Consider the following 19,263-nt stretch of genomic DNA (forward strand, 5'->3'; position numbering starts at 1 on the left):
AGGACGTGATCATTTCGCCATATTTTCAACTAATATCGTGCCGCAACCACTCCATTCGCTTGATTTACCTTTCTGTAACTTCTGGCTATTCAGCAATGACCATTCCGAGGACACCGTTTTGACTCAATTGAGTATATATAGTAAAAGCTGAATCGAAGAAGGCTCTGATGGCCATCACGACGGAAGATTTTTCCAAGTGCTATGATGACTGGAAAATTCGTTGGAATAAACGAATTGCAGCGGGAGGCGATTACTTTGAAGGTGATGAAATGGACAAAATTCACCTTCTAATTTGATCACAGTAGTATATCAGAAACAAACTGACAAGTGCAGAAAATACGGATAAAATTAAACAAAAATAAAAACATGTATGCATATTAATAATGGGTGTCAACCAAAACAAGCTTAGTACGAGTATACTCGTATACCTACAAGTACACACATATGTATGTAGCTTGCAAGCAGTCAAAATGACTGTGACGCATTGTGAAAAAATAACTAATGCGCAAAGAAATTTGTTTAACATTAATTTTATTATATTTTATATCACGTACAGTCATATAACAAGTTATTTAAAAGTATTAAGAATAACAAAATGTATTTCAGTACGAAATAAAAATTATACATTATTTGGACATTTTGAGCAAATGAATGCGCAAATCTTATTGGATGTGTATCTACCGCAAACATAGTTTTTACATTTCTGACAAATATTATTTGTTTTGTTATTGTGGCAAATTTTTCGTTTGGTAAAACTGTTGTATTATATTTGAAGATGTTGCAGTTGATACTTGTGCGTCTTCCTGCTGTGATGAAAGTTTCCCTCTTTCAGTTCTGTAATCGGCGGCTAGCTGTTCTGCTTATTGAAACAGGAACTGCTTTCGTTGTTTGTATTCTTCTTTATAGCAAGGCATACATGCACCAATTATTGTATCAACTTCAACGAATTGAACAACTGATTGCTACGTATATGGGGCAGTTGTATGAGTTGAATGAAAATCAAAATCTGGTTGGATGAAAATCAAAATTTTTTGATATTTTGTGAAGTTGGTTGTGTTAGTTGGATAGTGTTTGGGTTGGTTGTGTGATTTCAAACGATTTCGCCATTTTATTTCGGCTGTCGAAGAGAGCGCGTCATATGTAATAAGTAAAGCAACAACTTCCGAGCTCATGTTTAAGCAACGAAGTGAATATTCAAAATGAAGTTGGCCTCAAAATTGTATTAAAAGTTGTGTCGTGTGTAGTGACAAGGGCAATTTCTAGCGCAACTCAATCAACCAACTAATTGATGTGTGTATGCCTTGCATATAAAGGATCCAAGCATTTATTGCAGCCAAATCTAAAATGATAAAAAATATTTGGAGGGGCCATATACGAGAACTAGATTTCACCGTATATTTTCTGGCCATTTGATCTGCCCTATCAACTCCAAATTTTGTTTTATTATAAAAATGAATAGAATCTGGTAACATTTTTCTATTACTTTTATCAATTTTTTTCAAATTTATGCCTACAACTTATAATAGCCACTCTTTTGTTCGCCTTGCTTTTATATATTGTAAGGACACAATTTTCTGATCTATATAAAAGAGTGGAAAAACGAGGCATGTTATCCTTCGACTGTTTGGCTGCTCTAGTTTATTTCGTCTAACAGTTTCAACTAATAAAAATCTCACTTAGCTTTTGTTGGAAATAATTGTTCATCAACTGTTATGTTTTGCCCTGGTTGAAAGCAAGCTTTACTGTTTTCAACTTGTCCCATATTTCCGAAATCAAGGCACATTTGTGTGTTCGGATGCGTGTACTTCATTCAGTCCGTTTGTTAAAACTTGACTGACCATAAATAACTTAGTTTTAAATTTTTTGCTTCATAGGCTCCACAAGCCAATCGTAATCCAAAATTCGTCGGGCTTCTGCACTTTTATACATATATGTTTGATAATATAATGGTTTATTATCAACGAGAATACACCGACAAGATTATTTACCTAACGTTCCATATGATCTAATTCATCTTCAGATGATAGTTCCCACTTCGTTTCATTTGATTCTATATCGGAACACTCTTCTCCTATCTTTCTTAGCTTTTCTGAAAATTCTCTCCTGTTAGACATTTCTTTTATGAAATTCGGGCGCGAAAAAAATCAGCTGAACAACGTGTTAGAACGACTGGAAGTGCGAGAAGTAGACCTGGTATAAAAATTCGAATAATAGTACGAATAACAATAACAATACTTATTGAACATGTTATCATGTGATTCTAATCCATAGTCAAACTGGTCTTTTCCAACCAGTCAAAATTACTGCTTTTCGGCAATACAGGTATAACACACGTATACATATGTACATATATGTACATATATACTGGAAAGAGGGCAACAACAATGATTAATTAATCCATTTAAATATTGTAGCAAAAGTCACAAAATTATAAGAAGCTATGCCAGTGTTTCCCAAAGTGGGCGATAACGCCCCCTTGTGGGCGCTGCAAGTGTCAAGGGGGGCGGTAAGAGACCCAAAAAGAAAATGGGGGCGTTGTGTAGAGGTCTGGGGGGTTATTTGTAATTTTATTTAGCTAAGAGGCCTCTTAGACAACGACTACATGAGCTCTCGACTCTCAACAACAACTTGTGAACATCAACTAATATGAATTAAAAGATTGCTCAAACTCGGTTCTATATTTCTCTCCGCGTAGTTCATATATCTGTCCTATTTTATTGAATATAGAAAAAATGAAAATCATGTCACTCGGTCGCTCCGTTTCATAACGGGGCATCTCGACAGGATAGAATTTACAGAATACTAACTGTCAAACGAATTGCTATTGCCATTGCCAAATCTGTATGTGGGCATTTGCTATCATAATATAATCATTTGCGCAAAGGTGTACGGTAGGTAGGTTCGAGCTGATGTAGCGCATGCTTTGAGCTCTTGAAAAATTTATTTTATCACTTGCGAAATGACGTCGGGTAGGTAGCTGATGTAGCGCACGTTTTGAGCTTTTGAACTCCTTAAATCTTTTATGTGGAAAATAAAAACAGGATCTTTATCCTTTCTTACAAATGTATTTCTGGGGAAAATAAGATAATAAGAAAAGGAGAAAGATTCTTTTTACCAAATGTATTTCTGGAAAAAATAAGATAATACGAAAAGTAGAAAGATCTTTTTTTACAAATGTATTTCTGGGAAAAATAAGATAATACGAAAAGGAGAAAGATCCTTTTTTAGAAATATATTTCTAGGAGAAATAAGAATTCATATTTTTGGACTACTATATAATAATTGTGTTTAAGCATTCCTACATAAACAATGTAATTTTATTTTATATTCATTTGTGGTTTTGCACGCAATAGATGAGCATTACTTACGCCTCCTTTACACTACTCGCGAAGTTAAACGTATTTCTCAAAGCAAAACAATTTAGGAAGTAAAAAAGAAGAGACGGCAATATTGTGCGGAATATATTAAATTCGGATTCATTGAAAATCCCACATACCCATCCTTGCCTTTGTGTCTTCTATGTCTAAAATAATTTTCGAATGAAGCCTTCAAAACTGCAAGATCATTTGACCTCGAGAAGACCTAGAGAAGAAGCATAATACTCAGCCAAGTGTAGCAAAACTATTTTCGGCGGCTGCTAAGCAAGATGACGACGGACTTCGTACAATATCTCTTTGTTAATTGCTCAAAAAAGCAAACCACATAACATCGGAGAAGAGTTAATATTGCCAGCAATAAATGAAGTAATAACTACCGTGCTTCATAAACTGGCCGCAGATATTATCCGAAAAATTCCTTTGAGTAATAATTCTGTGCAAAGACGAGTTGATGAAATGGCTTAAAACATTGAAGAAGGACAAGCCAATTTGCAATTCAGCTCGATGAGTCCACTTTACTAACTAATGAAGCATTGTTGTTGTCTTACGTTAGGTTTATTAAAGATGAGAAAATATGTGAAGAGCTATTATTTGCTAGAAATTTAGAGACCGATACAAAAGGCGAAACCATATTCAATATATTGGAAAAGTTTTACGATGAGAAAGAGATTCCTTTGAAAAATATTATTTCAATTGCTACGGATGGCGCACAGTGGTGCCGCTTCATACAAGCCGCGACAAAAAATAGAAGGAATCGAGGTAGGGCTTTGAAATTTGGCACATATCTCTCATATTGCCAAATTAAATGCAAAAAAAAAAATTTGTTAAAATCCGCCCACAACCACGCCCACCTCCCATATAACACAAAAATCAAAAATCATCCTACAGTAACAAAATTTTCTATAGTGTAATATTTTGTAAATATAAGCTTGTCCAGAAAAAATAAAGCAAATCCGCCCACAATTACGCCCATCTCCCATATAATATAATCACAAAAGTTGCAATATTTTCGCTGTTATCACAGCTAGACTATTAGAAATTGGCAAACGGATTTGAATCAATAAAGGTTATTATTTCTCTAAAAATGAAACAAGTCCGCCCACAACTACGCCCACCTCCCATATAACATAACCAAAAAATATTCAAAAATGATCATATATTATTAATTATTTATTCAACAAGTAATTTTTTATTATCATCTTCCAATTCTAAAGTTTTATTTTTGGGATTTGTTCTGAAACCATTAATAAAAGGATCCGATGAAGCTAAAAGCAAGTGCATTACATCTTGATTTGTAGAAATTCTGTCGCATTTTCTAGAATGATTAAGCCTATTTTTCTTGTAATCTTTATTGCGAACTTCTTGAGCCTCCTCTGATAGCATGCCCAATGGTAAAATAGAGGATGAAACAATTTTACTTCCATGCATTAAAACTTTATGTACCGCCATTGGCATATAGTAAAATTCATAAAGGCTGACATATAACCTCGCAGTTTTCATGCAATAAATTTCAAATTTTTGAGGATCTATTGCTGCTTGACTATTGATTGTATTTAATATTATTTTAAATCTATGTATCAGGTTTTCGTCAACGCCAACAATATCGGCAGTTTTAGCAGGATTCTCAAAAGTCTTCGTGAGGTATTGCCATCATTTGTCGTATCCAGTAACTGCTTCACTACATCAACTTTTATTCCCAAGGATGACTTCAAATCTGCTTGAATACGTGCTTTTTCATCTGCCTTCAGTTTTTTGGTACGATCGTCAGTTCTCCATTTGCGAAAATGTTTGTTGTAAGCAATATGCAGAATACACTCCATAAACTTAATTCTTTCATGCAAGGGAGAAATTCCAAATCTTAGGGAACCTTCGTTTACTGTTCTCCTCAATATACCATTTAAATCATTTATTTCCTTTGGTTTTGCTTTACATATCGTCGGCTTAACGTGCAAAGGTGCTAAGTCCACTTATGGTCAAAATTGATATTTTGAAGAGATTCGATAGATAAATATAAAACACATCAGCTACAAAAAAAAAAAATTGATTTACTTTATTTTAAAGCTATTTTGGGCAGTGGTGTGCAAAAGTGCTAAGTCCGCAACTGTCAAATCGCGCGGGCTAAGTCCACATGACAATGTGATTGCTACCTAAAGTGTGCTTTGTCTTTTTTGCTAGGTAACACGGCATAGCTGCTGTGTTATTCGACACTTCGCTTAGATGTTTTTTTGTGATAGTTGGGGTTGACGAAGCGGCAATCGTGCTCCCGAACGACTAGAGAAATTTGTTAGAAAAAAAGTATATAAGAGCGACGAACAAGCTTAAGATTAACGAAGTGAAATAGTTATAATTATAAAGTGTGATACTTGGGGTTGACGAAGCGGCAATCGTGCTCCCGAACGACTAGAAAAAAAGTATATAAGCGCGACGAACAAGCTTAAGATTTACGTAAGTGAAATAGTTATAATTATAAAGTGCTAAAGTAGTTATTCAAATAATTTCAATAAAAACTATTTATTTTTTTATTTTTAGGATGAATTTCAATTCAATGGATAGTGATAAAAGCAGTAACGAGCATTGCAGCTGTTATGGCGATGACGCAGATGATGGAGTTTTAGGACTGGCGCCTTATGGCTTTAATAGCGATTCGGATGAATCACTTGACTTTCCTTCTAAGTCACAAACCCGCAAAAGAAGAGGAAAAATGGTTAATCCAGCTTGGTTCGCAGCAAAAAATAAAAAACAGAGAGAAAATGGGAAACTTTATCTGGGGAAAAAGAAAGAGAATGGCCTGTGGAATCATCGAAGAGTTAGAAATGCAAAAGTCATTGGAGAGCGATGTAGCTGTAAAAACGCCACTAGTTCTGCTGCTCTCCACTGTGCAAAAATTACTGAAGACCAAAGACAAGCATTGTTTAAACAATTCTGGCAAATGGACTGGAAAGAGAAACAGACTTATGTAAATACATTGATTCAAGTAACAACTCCTGCAAGAATGCGAAATCGCAAAGATAAACACAAGAGCAGAAGGAGTCGAACATTTCAATACCATGTAAGAGTCGAGCAAAAAAGTGTTAAAGTTTGCAGAAAATTCTTCTTGAACACTCTTAGCATTGGCAGACGTACGGTGCTAAATTGGGTTAAGCAGCCTACGATTTCAAGAAACACTACACAGAACGCACGACAACAAAATTGTAGCATTGCACGTGAATCTCTAAAATCGTTTTTCAATTCTCTGCCAACCATGGAATCACATTACTGCTGTGCAACAACTCAAAAAAAAATATCTTTTGCCAGAATGGTCGTCAAAAAAACAACTCTTCGAATTTTACGTAGAGGATTGGTGTAATGCACATGGAAAACCCCCACTCTCTATTTCAGCATTTTATAACGCCTTTGCGGATCAAAAGCTTGGTCTATTCTTCCCTAAAAAAGATCAGTGTGAAATCTGTGCGCGACATACTGTGGGAGATATTTTGGATGACGTCTACAATCTTCACCAGGCAAAAAAACATGAAGCTAGGGAAGAGAAACAAAAGGACAAAATCGAAGAAACCTTCGTGTTTACTATTGATCTGCAAGCGGTCTTAATGGCACCAAAATCCCAAGTAAGCAGCCTTTATTACCGCACGAAGTTGCAAGTCCACAATTTGGTGTTTTACAATTTGATAAATCATGATGCTTATTGCTTCATATGGAACGAAGTAGAAGGTGGATTATCTGCCGAAGAATTTGCTAGCATTTGGGTGTACTTCATCGAGAATAAAATAATTCCAAATCTTACCGAGAATGCTGCTACGAAAATTATTCTTTATAGTGATGGATGTACGTACCAGAATAGGAATGTTTCTATGAGTAACGCTTTGCTCAATACATCTATTAAACATGGCGTAATAATTGAGCAAAAAATACTGGAAACGGGGCACACCCAAATAGAAGCTGATAGCGTACATTCAGTTATCGAGCGTGTTATTAAACACCGAATTGTTAATGTACCAGCAGAGTATATTCAAATATGTCAGAATGCTCGAAAGAAACCTACACCTTATATGGTAGAGTATTTGGATCATACTTTTTTCAAATGTTTCAAGGGCATACAATTTTTAAAAACAATTCGTCCTGGTCGCGGAAAGGGTGAATCAAAAGTCACCGATATTCGTGCGATTATATACCTACACACCGGAATGGGAAATATTTTATAAATTGCGTTTTCCCGAGCCATGGAGCTATTTACAACAAAGAGTGGACAGAAGTGTTGTGCCAACGGATTGGTCTAATTTGCCACAGCTTCACCAAGAAAGAAGAAAATTAACAGCAAGAAATTACGCAGATTTGCAATATTTAAAAACTTCTTTGCCAAGAGACTACCATCAATATTATGACGACCTGCCACATGAGTGATATCTTCTTATTTTTTAATATATTTTTTTGTTTTGCTTAATTTATTTTTTATTTTTTTTATTTTTTTATTTTATAAATTATTTGTACAATACTTAATATTCTACAAATAAATATCTAGCAGCACTGGCAGCAGAGGCCTTCGGCTGTGCTTAATTTATAATTTCCAAACAGCAATGAATTAAGACCGAACTGATATATTAACTTTTTGTGATACCTTAAAGTTTAAGGCTTAAACAAAGATTTTCCATTTAAGTACTTATGTATTCCTTTAAACGACAGCAACGTATAATATTTTTTGTGATAATAAAATACGCCATTTGCAAAAAAAAAACTGCAATATTTCTTTTTCGAAAATGTGCTAAGTCCAATACATCCAAGTGCAAATAACTCCAGAAAATGTGCTAAGTCCAAAAAAGGCCTATATAAAGGCGCTCATTAAATTTTTTATTATATTTTTTTTTGTACTTAAATGAAATATCACAGTTGACAAAACTGCGTTAGAAAAATAAAAAAAAATTTGAACTTCAATTTTTATTCAGTTTTTTTTGTTTTATTTAATAATTTAAAAATGGCACTTAGCACCTTTGCACGTTAAGCCGACGATATGAAACATACACTCATTGCTGAGGTTGCAGTTACGGTATTAACAACTTTACCATCAATCATTGTAAGAGCAAGACAATGACTTATTTCGAAAGTCCGGTTTGAAATAATTACTACACTGTTATTTAAATTACGAATTTCGTTTTCAACACGGTTAACTTCCTCAGTAATAACATTGGCTGTTTCTTTCACAAACTCGAATTTTGCTGGTCTACAAAATCTAGTGGATGATGGTGTTAAATTTTACCAGTACAGTAATTTCTCCTCATTATTTTCATACTATACTGACCTAGTACCATCACCCTGACTTGGAATTTCTCACCCCCCCAGATTAGCTGTTGTACTGTGTAATTAGTTCAAATAATATAATGCATCTACACTAGTATTTTGTTGTTGTTGTATAACGAGAGACAACTCCAAAAAATAACAACAAAGCAACAAACCGAACAATCAAAAAAAAACAAACAAAACAACGAAACAGGCAAAAAAAACAAAGCAACGAATAAAGCAAACAAACAACGCAGTTGCAGGTGATTAAAATGCTAATTACTCATGAATTGGCAGCTAATTGCAGCTGATTTTTTCTCTATCGATTAAGGAGATTTTAAAGTTTATTTTGTGTAAATGGCTAACCTGCGCGCTCCTGCGCGCTCCTGCGCACAATAGTTATATTCTGTTGAAGTTGTGAAATATATGATTTTTTTGGATCATGAAAAAAAAATCTTGAAAAAGAAAGTATACATTTGATGATGTCAATCACAGCTATAACATTGGTTTTAATAAATAAAAACTTTACAATTGATATTTTATGGTTATCTTTTGAGTTTTAACCTTTGCAATATTCATCACATTTTTCTGAGTAACTTTGCGTTGATACTTTGTTGGACTTTGAAGCTCTCCCAACAAAAAATATATCAAGCCGAAGTATTCGGATAATGTTATTTGATTAATTCTTAGCTTAAATTGAAAAGATGGTACAAATTTGGAATGATAAAAAAATCCTTTTTTCCGTTCTGGCACCACTGTGTGGCGCTCCGGTTATGATAGGGTGCCATAAAGGCTTAATAGCGCACTTAAAAAATAAAATTCCAGATATCCTTGGTGTACATTGCGTTATTCATAGACAACATTTACATAGTTACTAGAAACTTAAGTGAAAAACTATTTCAATCACTGCAATATGTCATCAAAGCAGTCAATAAAATCCGCAACAGCTCTTTGAATGATAGATTACTTCATCAGCTTTGTGTTACTAATGACGAGGATTTCAATCGTTTGTTGTTTTATACTGAAGTTCGTTGGCTGTTGAGGCAATTGTCTGACTCGATTCTACAACCTGTTTGACTCTGTTATAGAGTTCTTGGAAACTAAAGATACAGAATTTCAAGACAAGCTCATAACATCAAAGAATGATATAGCTTACATGACAGACCTGTATAAATTGTTCAATGACATGAATCTCCAACTGCAAGGCGATAAACTAAATTTAATTAAAACAAAAAACGTCGTTGCTGCTTTCGCAGCCAAACTGCTTCTACACAAAATGAATCTGGGCAGACGTGAGTTTCACAATTTTCCGAATTTATCAGTATCATGCAGTAACAACGAATTGTTTGCCTACTGCCAACATTTGGAAAACCTCCACATTGACTTCACCGAACGATACCAGTACATTTTGAACTTGGAAATATCAGACTGGGTGTTGGATCCGTTTTCAAATATCAACACAGCAATGTCACCTCAGCTGGAAGAAGAACTTATAGAATTTACAACAAACGAGGAAATAAAAATCAAGTTCAAAAATGGTTACCAAGAATTTTGGCTGCAAAAACCGATCTCGCAATTGTACCCTGGATTGTGGTCAATCGTTCAACGATTCCTGATAGCATTCCCATCGTCATATTTGTGTGAACGTGGATTTAGTGCTGTGACAACACTGCTTACTAAAAATAGAAATCGTTTGCTTGTTACCGAACGTGGCGACTTGCGACTGTTCTTGAGTAAATTGGAACCTGATATTAACAAACTTATTAAACAGCATCAGATTCATCCTTCACATTAGTTTTTTATATATGGATCGATTATTTTAGTTTTATTTTTAATAAAAGATTCTCTGTTTTAATACTATAAAGTTGTGTTTCAATAATCATTCTTATTGGCAGGTGGAGCCCGTAAGAGTTAACTTGAGACCTAAGCGCCGTTGTATGTTACCTACTGCTCTCAGGTTTCAAGTTGCTGGTTATAGTAAAATTTTCCTTTAGAATTCTACGTTAATATATGTACATACAATATATAGATCACAATAATTAATTTAAAGTTATAGTGGTTTTTAAATAGGTGAAAAAATGGTGGCGCTAAAAAAATATTTATTCTCAAAGTGGACGGTAGACAAAATAAGTTTGGGAACCACTGAGCTATGCCATTATTTAAATCACTATTTTTTAATTGAAATTCAAAAGCATTCAAAATGACTTGCTTAGGCAATCTAGTGTTAAAGCAAATTTACAAACCTACATAAGTGCGTAAGCATACCTGCATACAACAACAGTGCCCGCATGTGACGCAGAAACATTTTATGGAGGTTATGAAGAATGATCGTCCTTCCGGGACATGTTTACAACCGTTTACATCAACCATCCGAAACTATCAAAAGCGCAAAAATTGTATCACTTCCGATACAAAACTAGAAGTCAAACAAACATAATTTCAATTTGGATTGGGAAGTTTTAGAACGATACGAAAACTAAAGAATAATGGTCGATAAACAAGTAACGACACTAATGAACTCGCCAAAAATTAAGAAAGAAACAAGTGAAGAATTCATCAAACTAGAATCCACTGTTTCAAATTCTTTGTCGGTTCTATCGACACAAAATATCCCTATAGACAGCTGGGACCCTATTCTGGTTAATACAAGTATACCACCTTATTGCCAAATTTTGTTTCGAACTCAGTTTTCTTTGAGTTCGTAAAAATAACTTGTGTGTTTAAAACGGTTAATCACTGTTTCTAGTGTGGGTATATAATCATTAAAGTTATTATGTTGTAAACGTATGGTATCAATATCATTTTCATCTATATTATTATCCAAAGATCCCTCAAAAAAGTTTATATAATTTCTTGATTCTCAGTTGTATTTATTTCATTAATATCCGAATTTATGCGGCTCAAAAAATCGGCTACTTTATTATCTTTACATACTTTGAATACATTGTATGCTCCTATTATATTATCCTAACTTTATCAACCATCTTTGTAATCTTTGGATTGTGTTTTTGCATGAAGCCATTTAAGTGGTTGGTGATCAGTTTGTAAGTCAAATTGTACACCATACAGATATGGAAGAAAATAATTCACGGCCCATAGAGTAATTTTTCTCATGATCATTTAGAGTTAGTTCTGCTGGCAAAACACACAGGGTGATTGTAGTACTGCTCCGACTGCAAAATTACTTGCATCAGTTATTAATTTAAATCGCTTATTAAAATCAGGATACTTCAAAATTGGTGCTTCTGTCAAAAATCGTTTAAATTTTTCAAATGAATTTACATAATTAATAACTTTTGTATTAATATACATATCTTTTTTCAAACATGAGGTCATAGGTTGTGCAACTTTGGCAAAATATTTTACAAATTTGCTTTTGTGTTTGAGGTAATTTAAGTTCCACAATGCTTTTAATTTTTTCGGGGTTTACTTTAACACCTTAGGAAAATATTATGCAAATTATCAACAAGCAAAGCAAAGATGTGTCAAAGACGAGAATATCGTCTATATAAACGACACATATTTTATTGATGAGATCCTTTAGGACAAAATTCATCATTCTTTGGAAAGTTCCCGATGCATTCTTTAAACCAAAAGCCATTCGTACGAATTCTTAATGACCGAATGGTATAGAAAATGCTGTTTTAGGCCGGTCTTCCTTTGTATAAAAGTATTGTGACCTTCCCAAGTTATCTAAAATAGTTTATATATTTGTAATAGGAAACTTGTCGTCAATCGTATTTTCATTTATCGAACTATCAAATTTTTTGGAACTACCCATGACTTTCTGCAATGAAACTTAATTTTAACATATCTTGAATTTGTTTACCAATTTCCTTCTCATGAATGTGTGCATACCTATAAACCTTAAAATACACTGGGTTATTTGTTTTAGTTAATATCTCATGTTGTATACTTTCAGTTGTTGTTAATTCTTGTCCTTCATGGTAAAATAAACAATTATTTAATTTTATTATGCTAGAAATAGCTTTATATTCTTCTTTATTTAGATTTTGTAGTAGTTTTTCAATTTCCTCCCGATTAACCCCTTGACGTATCAATTAGCACAACGAAATTCGTACACAACTTGCACTAAACCAACCAGTTTTGATGCTTCCGAACTGTCGCACGCTTGTTTTGCAAATTTGCAAAAAATAAAATACTACGATTTAATTTTAATGCGTAACAAAAAATATGGATAATTACACAGCAGATAATGCACTCAACTGCAACAACGTTTTTTTTACATTATTAGCTGAAAATAAAGGGAAAATTTCAATTCTCTTTTCATCAAATGCATACTTCTACGCACCACGAGCCAGACTCGTGATAATCATGTTAGGCACAGAAATTGTACCACGAGCCAGACTCGTGGAAATAAGTCAAGGGGTTAAGCTCATAACACTCAAATTTATGGCTATCGTTCTCGTTATATTGTTGGTAATACTATTTGTAAATTTTCCGATCTGACTCCATGTGAAAATTTAGTTCGTAATTGTAATTGGTGTCCATGGGTCTGGACGGGAATATGATTGATTAATACGAACACTTACTCGAACTGTATTTTGGCCATACAAATTATTATTATTCCTTTGTCTTAAAGACAGTCCGAAATTCCAAGTTTGTCTTGATTTTTTGCATATTTTTCCTGCCTTTGAGGATAATTTTGTCGTTGTTGAATTTGCCTATTATTAGAATTACAAAGTCTTTGAGTTTGCTGTACATAGATGTTGCCCAGAATATCTTTGCGATGACATACTTGAATTATGAATATTTACGCGAATTAATCCCTCAGCTTCCAAAATATACCGATGCTAAGTTTGCATCTACATACTTATATTACTTAAAAAACCCCACACAACACAACTGTTTTATTATTTTGTGGCTTAAACTCTATTGGTTTATTTTGATCATAGCCATCTTTTTTGTTAAGTTTTGTTAAATTATCTCATATGGTAAAATATTGTCTTAGATTATATTTCTTACCGAAAATACCTTCTGGTATAGAGAATGATAAGACTTTTTAATTCTAATATTTGCCATCAGTGTTTGCTAAATTTGTTCTCAAGACGCTCGCAATAGTGTGTCCCCCTCCTTGATGAATGACGATAATGAGATACTTTATTAAATAATAATATAAAATTTAAATACATAGCTTTTATACACAAATTTTGCTTAACTCACTCATTCATAATTTTTTACATAAGCATCAAAATAATTTCGGGGTTTGACCATTTCAAATATGTTTGTAAACAATAAAATAATAGTAGCAACAATGTTACAATATATGTTGATTTGTAATATTGTTATTGACAAAGAACAATAAGCAATAGACAATTTCAATTTCGACAAAGTTGCGACAAAGCAAATGTAAATAAAAAATATCAACAACGGTGGCCGTTTTGAGATATATTGCTTAATATTCATTTTATACATTAAAGAAGCCAATTGAATAGAAACTCAAAATTCATATTTAAATAACTTGCAGTTGATTGCATTGTTATAACATAACTCGCGCACACATACATAAATTGCAAAAGCAAATTACAGTACATTTCCCAGCTCAACCCAAAAAAGCGTATATAATACAAAAAGAACCACGGGCTTAGTTGCAAAAGCAAATCCCGAATACCAAAATCCCGAAAATGTCCAAAAAGAACCATTCTGCTCAAAGGCTTAAAAACCCAAACGCCACATAGCGAAAATCAAAATAGAGTATTACTACCCACAGCAGTCGTTTCCATCGAATACCGACGAAAACTGTTTAAACTCAGAGCCTTAATAGACCAAGGATCACAATGATCATTCATAGCGCCTAAGGCACAAAATACTCGTAAGCTAAACTTTCCAACCAAACAATAAAATTTTGAAATTACGTGAATGGGCGGAAGAGTAATCAAAAACTCAAATAAAGTCCGCCCAATTGCTCTAATTTCCCCCCAAGTTGATAAGCGAATTAAAGCAGAAGCTATTGTTAAACCGCAACTTACTAACATGCTTCCAAGCTATCAAATCAATAGAAAGCAATGACAACAGGTTTCACACTTAAGGGATCGCCTCAGTCTGACGCTCAGAAAACTCACTGAATTTCTAAAAGATTATTAATTTGCAAAAAAGTCGCTTTCCCGCTATGGAAGCTTTTTTGGTTTTTTTGAAATTTGCCAAAATGGTGGCAGTTTAAAAAAAGCAGTTTACAGTGTATACCAACCGATAATGCAACAAAAAATTTGATTTTTCGAAAATTTCATACAGAGACGATCCCTTAAAGCTAGCAGATGCCAACTGCAACGTCCCTGTTCTAATAGCCTTATAGACAAACGTCCCCCTTTATTAAATAAAACTGTAGAAGATCAGCATTGTAAAGACTTCTGTAAGGCCCCAACTACTCGATCAAATAATGGCCGGTTCGTAGTACGATTACTACTCAAGCCACCGAATTGACAGTCAGATTCCCTCTGACAACCTCAGATAAAAACACAAATATACGTAACTTTTCGACCCCGCAGGATGACTTTCGCCAATAACACTGTGATAGTCAAAAAAAAGACAAGACCAAATTCGACGGTTTCCCCCTATTTCGGGTCCTACGAATCGAACTGCATCATTACTTGTTTGAGTTACAAGCACTTAGTCTTGGAAATATTTCTGTCAAACATTTAAAATCTTCGGCATCTCGATTTACTCATATTGCTTGCTGATTTGTGTTGGACATTGATAGATGAGTCTTATTAAATTTAATTTAAATATTGTGTACAAATTTATGATACTTATTGATAACACTTATAAGATACAAAAAAAAAATAAAACAGCACACAAACATAGTTAGTGTAGCTTTTTTAAAAAATACAAATTTTGTTAAGTTTTTTTTTAGTTAGTTTGCTCAGAACGTTGTCTTTGCTTAAGTTTCTTACTACTACAAGATGTCACTTAATGTATAAGTATCAAAGGGTAAATTAAAATATTGACGAAACGTGAGGGAAAAACATTAAAAAAAATGGATTAAATTTAAGTTTTTTCGACATATTGGCTATAAGGACAGAAAAAACATTGATGTTGGGGTTTACAGTCATCTAAGAACTTAAAGACGGACTTATTCTAAGAAGCTTTGCCAAAGAAGTCAACATTAAAAAAGTTAGAGACCGAAGAATAATGTGCCTTTCTCTTACAATGGGTCACTTTGATGAAAATCTTCAACAAAAATTTTTGTATGAAACCATAACTCAAAAAGGTAATGATGCAGTTCGATTCGTAGGACACGAAATAGGGGGAAACCGTCGAATTTGGTCGTGTCTTTTTTTTTTTTTGAAAAAAGCTATCACAGTGTAATGATACAAACATCCTGTTTAAAAAATCTCAAGCTAAGTATGTGGCGCGCTACTAAACGCCAAATTAGTGCTTAAATATAAAATATTACGGAACTGTCTCAAAAAGTCGACACTCACAAAATAATCAAAAAAAATAAAAACTTAAAAGGAGCTTAAGGGGGGATCCTGATTTAGAAGCTTCACAAAATCGATTTTTTTACTTACATCTCCTTAAAAATAATCTAAGAATATGTCCCCAAAGTTTTAGATGGGAATTTGAAATATTCTCGATGCTAGAAGGAAAATAGTGACCTAGCAGATATACGAGCGATTGGGCAGAGCGCGAAAACTTTGACGCACGATTTCTCGGTATTTCGTTTTTACGATTTTTCTTAATTGGCAGGCAGATGGAAAAAACTAAACGGCGTATGGAATTGGGACAAATTTTATTATATTTGACAATAAATTATCTTCTATTTAAACTAAAAAAACTAAGAAATGTCAAGTTTAAACATATTTTGAAACAACATAAAGAAAAATTTTTTTGATCAAAAACCACTTTTTTCAATTTTTAAAAAAATTCTAAAATTGTACAATTTTTTTGGAATTTTTTTAGTTTAACTAGAGGGTAAATTATTAAAAAATATGAATCTCTTTGAATTTTTTATTTCCGATAGAAATTGCGACCTGCTTCATGCCCGCCGTTCGACAAATGCACATGCGATGCTTCCTAAGGGCGGAATCTCAAAGATTTCGTATCCAAAAATTTGTGAATGATGCTTAAATATGTAACTATAAACCCTAGAAATTTCGCTTTAATCAAATATTTCTTTCCTTCCCAAAAAAAAATCGATTTTTTGAAGCCTCTAAACCTTAATGTATTTTCAATAATTTCGGCGCCATGCATTAATATTTTATGCATAGTCGGAGTCATGGGATGCCACCCATAGAGATCACAATACAATCTGGTCGTTGCCATAGCATACTCATCAAATCTTTAGGTGCCTATTTTATGTTCACTTGAGGTAGTTTCCAATATAGCTTTTAATCTATAGATGAGTTTAAAATCAACTTTTGTTAAATCAGCAGCTAATTGCGGGTTTTCAAAAAATCTCCTACTTTTATTGCCATTATTGGTATTGCCGAAATTAGGATGTCTACTAACAATCCAGTTTCTATGCAAAATCTTTCTTGACTAATTCTTTTGGTTTGTGTTTCTACCCCTTTTTCTTCTTTTGATCTCTTTTGTCTACACTTTTTTATGGGTAACTTTTATGCCAGATGTAAAATGCTTCGAACAAATCGAATCCGGGCGTGCAGTACTTTGGAACTTGTCTGTAATTTCTGAGTCAGATTATTAAAATCTCTAGATGTGGCTCCCGAAATATAACACATGCTTGTTAATTTGGTATCAGTTGCAGTATTGCACACATGGCCGTCGACCGTTGTCATTTTAAATATAATATGTATATGTTCAAAGAAAAAATTGTTCTCATGCAATTTATATTCTGTACGCGTCAATTTTTAACTTTTTTCTTCTTTTGTTACATCCACAGATACTTTAACAAACCGAAACCTACTTGGTCTACGATATCTAGGCGATGACGGTGTAGAGTTTTGCCACATATTTTTTTCCTTCCTTTCCACACGTTATTCTAAGAGGAACAAACGAACTCAGAAACATATTGAAGTAAGTGTCTGCAGCATTTTGGAAACTTTGCTCTATTTACCCTGTTACGATCCATCACAACCCCACTTACAAATTATTTTTAATGAATTCCTTTCATTATCGTTAAGGGAACAGAGGATTTCTTCATTCGCTATATATGAGCGCGTAATTGTGTTATCAACTAGCCTTTGTAAACACACAGGAGCTTGTGATCTTTATACAATCGTTGTGTGGGTAACACTTTTTTTTGCCTTGATTGACAGATCGTAGCACGGGTAAAGTAATTTATTTGTTTTTCTAATGATTTCACATTGTCGTTTTGTTAAATCGGCTTCAACAAACATTAATAAGACATGCAGTGGTCTAAGACAAGAAACTTCTGTTCGATTTAATTTTGTTATTTCGAAAGCTCTTCTGTATTTCCCTGCAAGTGTTGTATAATTTTTAATGTCTCGAAGTATTTTTGAAGCGTTTCTTTCAAACGTTCCGTTTATTCAACACTCAATCGTTTTAAGGAGCACAGCTTCTTTTGTGTGCTTTAGACCATTTAGATGGCTGTTTTAAACATCATATTGTTTGTTTCATGGCCATATTTTCTTGAAATTTATTCCATAGATTAACAGAGTTAGTCACTTGACAAAACGCCACTATGACGGCAAATAAATATCTTAATGGTGTAGTTAAACTACAAATAGCTACTTCTGATAATGTGTTTTCCCAGTGAGAATCGTCTTCCAAGTATCCGTGTCTTTTACTCCGGGGAAACCATCAGTACCTTGCTTTTCAACGAGTTTTAGAACTCTGGTTCCATGTTTAATAAATTGGAACTCGGTTATATGTTAGTGTTTTTGCGAAATCATCTTGAGCACTTGAAGAATGCTGTCCATGTTGTATCCTGGGAGTATTATCAACTTCTTGCATGTGTGGAATATACTCCTTGTCCATTTTCTAAATGAACTGCTAGATAGACAATTGTGATAAAATCCGCCATACAGTTGCAGATTTAACGTCCAGCCCGATATTTTTCCACTTCATTTGGTGAGTGTATGCTGAAAGTAGTTTGATCACTTCCTTTATTAATGGTTTTGGGTTGACGTTATTGAATTGTACAACTCTGGGTGTAAAATTACTGCGACAGTGTTGCCTTTGATGTGAAGGCATCACGTTCTACGCGAAAATTCGATCAACACTGCCGAAGTAACACGTTCTGTCGGTAAATTGTTGCTCATCACTAACGTAACAAACGCATTATAAACATTTTGAATGCGCAGTAAGATTGAGGAGGAATTGTGTATTAAATATTAATTTTATTTGATATAATATATTAAATGTAATAAAAGATGACATCAACGTAGAATTCAATACTTTTGAAAATTCGTTTACTTTTATCACTTTTCTTTTTTTCCAGGGGGGTTACCCTGTAAGGCGTTGCGCAAGTGAAAAAGCTCGTAAATGAAAAAAAGCAACTCTGTAAGGCGACAAGCGCATTGGAAATTGCGTTTTGCCCACTTATTTTTACCCCTTCGCAATGACAGCACTCTGTACTGCGTAAACGACTGTCAAATCTGTGCGTTTAACATATTTTTGATTCGATATCAAACTGGCAAACGCAACGGACAAAAAATGTAAGTTTATAAGGCACATT

At 33.8% G+C, this 19,263-nt stretch overlaps 1 protein-coding gene and 1 long non-coding RNA gene across 4 annotated transcripts in view; one reads left to right on the forward strand and one right to left on the reverse strand.

The window, feature by feature from the left end:
* Positions 1–19,263, forward strand: part of LOC125776347 (uncharacterized) — a 32,555-nt gene that overhangs the window by 10,929 nt on the left and 2,363 nt on the right. Inside the window, exons 1-2 of one of the 3 annotated variants that reach the window (XM_049448098.1) lie at positions 16,660–17,639; positions 19,027–19,243. In XM_049448098.1, coding sequence (XP_049304055.1) covers positions 19,071–19,243 — 173 coding nt within the window. In that variant the 5' untranslated portion in view covers positions 16,660–17,639; positions 19,027–19,070. Of the gene's footprint in view, positions 1–16,659; positions 17,640–19,026; positions 19,244–19,263 lie in introns of those variants that run through there. The other 2 variants (XM_049448100.1, XM_049448099.1) reach the window with 2 other exon arrangements.
* Positions 641–16,418, reverse strand: LOC125776412 (uncharacterized). The gene is made up of 3 exons (XR_007421690.1): positions 13,830–16,418; positions 9,802–13,764; positions 641–9,745 (listed from the first exon to the last, which is right to left on the reverse strand). It is a non-coding gene; the product is annotated as an uncharacterized LOC125776412 (long non-coding RNA).

Source organism: Bactrocera dorsalis, chromosome 2 (genome assembly GCF_023373825.1).
Source record: "Bactrocera dorsalis isolate Fly_Bdor chromosome 2, ASM2337382v1, whole genome shotgun sequence".
In the NCBI taxonomy this organism is placed as follows: domain Eukaryota; kingdom Metazoa; phylum Arthropoda; class Insecta; order Diptera; family Tephritidae; genus Bactrocera; species Bactrocera dorsalis.